This window comes from Aptenodytes forsteri, unplaced genomic scaffold (genome assembly GCF_000699145.1).
Source record: "Aptenodytes forsteri isolate BGI_AS27 unplaced genomic scaffold, ASM69914v1 Scaffold270, whole genome shotgun sequence".
In the NCBI taxonomy this organism is placed as follows: Eukaryota; Metazoa; Chordata; class Aves; order Sphenisciformes; family Spheniscidae; genus Aptenodytes; species Aptenodytes forsteri.
In genome coordinates, this window is record NW_008794631.1 from 337162 (window position 1) to 343161 (window position 6000).

General features: G+C 39.9%; 1 protein-coding gene across 1 annotated transcript in view; it reads left to right on the forward strand.

The window, feature by feature from the left end:
• Positions 1-6000, forward strand: part of LOC103894162 (engulfment and cell motility protein 1) — a 160075-nt gene that overhangs the window by 57079 nt on the left and 96996 nt on the right. Inside the window, exon 7 of the mRNA XM_009273495.1 lies at positions 672-771. Within this exon, the coding sequence (XP_009271770.1) occupies positions 672-771 (100 nt within the window). The remainder of the gene's footprint in view (positions 1-671; positions 772-6000) is intronic.

The window sequence follows — 6000 nt, forward strand, 5'->3', positions numbered from 1 at the left end:
GCAGTGTAGTGGCCTGCAAACCCTAAACAATTTGAGCTGCATGCTTAGATAACCTTTGGAAATTTGCAGTTTGCTTGACATGGTTGCCCATAGATTAAAAAACAGGAGATGCATCTTCGGGTTCAAAGAAAGAAATTGAGGCATTAACTATTGGAAAATTGCTGCTCAATAGAAAATCTCTTCTGGTGCATTTTTAAAATATATTTGCTTCCTTGTAAGAGAAGGAACAAACAATCCACTAACTTTCTGCCGATCTGCTTGATACAGAGGTACCAAAACATGGCACTTCTGTATGACATTCAATTAGGAGCATTTCCATAAGTTGCTAAGAAAAAGCTCATTTCTTTTCTTCTGTTAGATCTAAAACTCTGAACTTATAAGAGAAGTTTAATTTGGACTATCTGATTTCCTTGAGCATGGCATCTAGTGTTCTCGTGGGGATTAGTTCTTCTCTTACAAAACTGCTGTCTTCCAGGTGACTATTCTTGATGTCCATGCTAAACTGTTTTGGAGACTATCTGTTGCACGGCCTCTCTTGCTCTTCTGCTACCTCTTAGTCCATAATTGGCTTCATTTTCCTGCCTTTCTAAAAGCTTCCTGCTGCTTTATTCCCTCGGTCGTTGCCCTGCTGCATTACTGGTAAATGTTGTCATGACTCCTGTCTCTTGCAGCTTTGGAGATATGTTGTCCTTTACACTGACTGCGTTTGTTGAGCTGATGGATCATGGGATTGTATCGTGGGATACATTCTCTGTGGCATTCATTAAAAAGGTAAATTTGTAATCAATGCTGTCTGTTCTATATCAGTTTAAATTTTTGAGGTGAGTCGTGGTCCCTGGCGCCCCAGTACATTATTTATGTCATTGGTCAAAAAGGTACATGAAAATGGGATTAAAGTGCTATTTCAAACTATAAATCTTTGAAGTTGCAGGATCTGGCCCAACTTCTACAGAAATCAATGGGAGTGAAATGGGATCAACTCTGTATTAGGCTTATGACACAAGAAATTGCTTGCTCAATTACAGTGTGACCTCCCTGTGCAGATACCATGCAGTTAAAGCAAAAATTAGTATTTTGATTGAATGTAAATTAAAATGAGTAATACCGTATTTCTTGAAACAAAAACAGCACTGAAATGTTTCCTCTGGGGGTATGAGAGGGAGAAATGAGTTAATTTACAAGTTGAAATTAAGCTGATACCTACTGAGTTTATCAAGTTGAACTCTGTCCCCCACCCCGAATCTTGCAGCTGAGGTCTGTGGTTTTGAAGCAGATCTTTCCACAATTTGCGACATTTTTTTTCTTTTCTTACATATAGGAGACGCACAAAAGCAGCATAAACACGGGAGTACTCTTTAAGTACAGAGATTTAAGAGACTTCAGAAAAAAAGTTTTTGTTACTGATTTAACCCTTTTCCTTTACTGTGGGGAAAAAAAAAACCCCACACCTCTTTACAAAGAATTTTCAAACCAGATTGAACTCAGAACTTATCTTAAGTTAAAGTGCATTTGTATAGGTTCAAAAAATATCAGAGTTACTTCACTAAAATGGTATCAGAAGCAGCAATGGAACAAATATAACCCATGGCAAAGATCTCTTCATTTTAACAGAGTGTGTCAGAGCAAAGACTTTTAATTTAAATTTAAATTTGGTTAGGAAATTGTTACCACCAAAGGAAAGTACGAATTTACTTTTGTTGCCAAAAGTGAAAGAAGAATCAATTATGTAAAGAGCATTAGATATTGAAGCTCAGTTTTGGTCATTAAAAATGATGGATGCTATTTGTAAGAAAAAATAGTATAATTGATCTGGTTTTTGGACTCTTTTTTTTTTGGCCAATCTTGCAGTCTAGATAGATTATGATGATGGTTATTGTTAACTTTTCATGGCAGAGAAAATAGTACAACTGTTCTTTAAACTGACTTCATGAGATACAAGGTGAAGCCCAGAATGCCTTATTTGCTAGGGGACCCTACTAAGAAATGTGTGAAGAAACTTGCTAAAATGAGTTTAAATCAATCTACTTTGTTAGTGACTCAAAATGATTGTCTTTGTCTAACTCTATCAAGATCTTTTGCCCTGTGGGTTGTATAGTAACTACAGAAGAAAGTGTTGGGTGCACCCCTGTTAATGGCTCATCTCTTCTGTCTGACACTTTCATAGGTTTCCCTGGACAGTGACCCAATTTAAAAAACAAAACAAAAGACACAAACAAAGGCATTCTCATGAAGTACCTATGAAAACCAAAACTGGCGAGTAAAAACCAAAAGTGAAACTGGTGGACAAGAAAGGGACCAAGGAGAAGAATAGGACAGTTAGAAGAGAAACGGAAGGACAAAGAATGACAAAAATAGAGGAAAGAGGCACAGGTGTGTCCTGACCTGCCACGCAGTTGGGAGCCAGAACAGCAGAGCCCTCAGTGGGGCTCTGTGGGCAAGGGGCAAACCTTTGGACCATTGGAGCATGTCTCTCTGGCGCCAATCTGCAGCTTTATTGTCAGTTGCTTCTCTGATCTTGGCTTTTGACAGGGCACTTGATGTTGTTGATGGGCTAGCTCAAGTGGTTGACAGGATGGATAAGGGAGCTGATAAGTTTCTGCTAGCTGAGGGGGAACTTTGCAATCCTACTTCAAGTGCTTCTGCCCTTTGAAGCTGTCTTTCATGTTAAATGGAAGCCAAGCTGGAATGGGGAGGAATTAATCTGAACTTTTTTCTTGAATAGTTTTCTAACTTAAAATGTAGGAGCTGGAGGAGACCTCAAGGGGAACCTCTAACTGCTTCTAATGACTAACTGCTTGCTATTGGATGCAGTCTCCCTCCCATCCTTTGGGTACATAAAGACTGCTGTTCCAGCTGCTGCAAATAAGAATTGATGCTTTGAAGGAGAGCTTTGTTCCTTATCTTAAGGGAAAATAGCATCATTTGAAAAAACTTCCTTATGATATGCAGGATTCTCTCAAGACCTTTTTCTTGCTTATGGCAATGAAGTTTATTTCCAGCTTCCAAAGTTGCCTAAAGGATTTGGATGCCCAGGTCTTAAAAAATGTCATGGTAATTGGATATCAAAATACATTACACAAATTTGGTACTCCCATCTTCCGTTCCTGCAAGGGGAGAAATAAAGTTTGTAGTATTGGTTGAGATAGTTAAAAATATCTCTTAGAATTATTTATATAATTGCTGTTTCATAACTGTGTGATGCAGAGTCTTAACCTTGATGAATTGTTTACTCTGCCTTCTAAAATGTACTGTGTAGGAAAAGGGGGTGGCAGCAGGGAAAGTATCTCTGTGTCTCACAACTGTCAGTTGGTTTTTCTGTAGTCAAGTGCAACTCTAGTTCCTTACTTGAAAATGAGATGCACGCTTTAAAAATTTTACTATGCATAAGCACTTAACAGAGAAAAAACTTTGTCAGATTTTTCTGTACACTTCTGACATCAAAATGGTCCAGGCAAATAACTAATGAACATACCACTGCTCAGAAAATCAGATCTGTTTCCTTCAGTGCTCTTTCCCTGTGTGGTTTTTGTTGGTGGCACGGTTTATTTTGTTTGGGTGTTTTTTGGTGGTTTTTTTGTTTTGTTTTTTATTTTTGGTTTTTAACTTTTGAGTTCTCTCTTGTGCTTTAAGTGATGCTGAAACAGGAAGGGAACTCGGATGGTGTAGTATAGTTTGCTCTAGGTTTCTCATCTACCCTCACTTTACATGTTTAGCTCCTGTTTCTGCAGAGCATTGGGGCTGAATGTGTAAAAGCATTCTGATTCCTAATTTCCCTTGAAATTGATAGGAAGTTAAGCACCCAATCACTTCTTTTGTATGTGGCTATATATGTCCCGATGGGACCATGCCGATATTAAGGTTACAGGCATTTTGCTGAACAAATAGTTTTATCCTTAATGAGACGCACCCATGTGACAGGTTTTCATGTGAAAGTGCAAAGCAATGAGCTTGCTTATTTCTGGAGGAGAGGTTGTATTTCTGTGAGCTTGCATTATTTTTATCATCAGAATTTTTGATAAATGAATGCAGGATTATTTTTGGATGTTGAAAACCCTCCCTGCGCGTGGTGCTCAAGAAGCAGAGAACAGCAAATAACAAAATTTTAACTCCTATTGATTCTTGTCTCTTTTCAAGAAAGGTCTTTTTTTTCCACATCCAGAATTACAAGTATGGTAATAGAGTTTCTTCTTAATCTAATTTTGCTCCCTCTGGAACTGGCATGCCTTATTTATCAGGGTAGACAAGCCTGTTATTTCTGGCCAGACTTCGTGCTTCAGCAAAGTGGTCATGAATATAACATAGCTTGACATGCAACTTACCTAGCAGATGTTTTGTATGTATGTTCAGTGTGGTGTGTCATAGCTTTTTAAACACACAAGCCAGCTTCATACCTTGGGTTTGTGTTTATGATTAAAAGACATTATGGTCCAGGGTCAGAAGAATAAATATGTCTAAGGCAGCCTTTCCTAGACTGAGGTTTCAGTTATCTATACTGTTACATTTCTGCAGGCTCCTGATATGAATATGTTATATCCCAGTGAAGCATTTATACTGCCACTTGAAATATCATGGGAGGGAGCTGCTGCACCAAGAATAATTCATACATGTCAGGGCTTCTAAAGAGGATGGTGACAGCAGTCTGACAAGTTGGGACACAGTCTGGACATACTGTATTCCTGCTGCACAATTGATCCATGGATGCCTGATTACTGTGAGGCATCCAGAGCGCATTTGGTTTATTCTGTGAGCAGTGCAGAGTTGCTCTGTGCATATACTGTCCGTATTGTGGGCATTCTGGACATCTGGCAGCTGTGGCTGCAGTGCATCAGAAAACAACTGGATTACCATTGAGAGAGGTAGGGTAGTACAGTGCTTCTGAGATACAGCTTGTTACTCTAAACAGCACAATGTGCATCATGTACTAATGTAAATATTACTTGGGCTCAGGACTTGCAGGCAGCAGATATTGAAAGCCCAGAGTAGAAAAATGCTGACTGAGTTGCTTCTCTTCTCCTATTCTCTCTGCATGCATGGGTTTGACTTTACAGAAAATAAAGAACCATGTGTATTTCCTCAATTGAGTTATATTCAGCATAGCATGTTCCTATTGTGGCAGTGCAAACCAAGTAGCAGAGCAAACAGCAGCGCTGCAATAGGCTAGAAGAAAAAATCTGTCCCTCTTTCCTTGTCATCTCCAACCAAAGTTGTAGAAAGGGTGTTTTGCTCCTTCAACACTACTCAAAATGTCACAAGTGCAAAACAATGTCGTTGTCCACGTCAGTATTTAGCTGTGAATTTTACAGGCAGCTAGGCAGCTTTTCCAAGCATAGGGCATACCTTTCTTCCTCCAAAAGGAAAACGATGCCAAGGTCTAAGCAAGCATCCAGAATCAGAAACAGTATAATCGCATTAGTGGCTTGTAGCATGAGTACTGAAGTGTGTGGACTTGAAGTTTTTTGGAAGGAGCCCATCAAACTTGAGACAGGGCCACTGTAGTCTGTTACTTGGCTGTAAAGAGCAAGTAACTGTAGTCACACGACATTTCTTTTGTCTGTCTGTGCTTCCTTGGGTACCTTTCAGCTTGACTGTGCTGGTATCGGTGCATTCAAGGAAAACCCAGGCAGTTCTCGCTTCCTGCATCAGCCGAAGGCAAGCTTCTTCCTGGGAAGCCGGGTCCAAGGACTGGGCAGCACGTGGAAGAACACACGTTGCCACATCTTACTGCACAGCTGTGTTGGCTCTGCAGATGAGTGTGCAGCATGTCATTGCCATACTGCAAAAAAGCGGAGGTCAGACCTGATTTTGATTAACATGCCATTTGTTTGTGGCAGCTTGCAGTAAAAGTGAAGGTTATTAATGCATGAACACTTAGCAAGACTGGACTCTAGATGGAGTTATGGAACCGGTTGTGCTGATAAATGATCATCAACAGAGTTTTAATTTGTAACCTGGAGAGAGCTTGCAGTGAGGTTGGTAACAGCAAGGGGGGGGGGGGGGGAG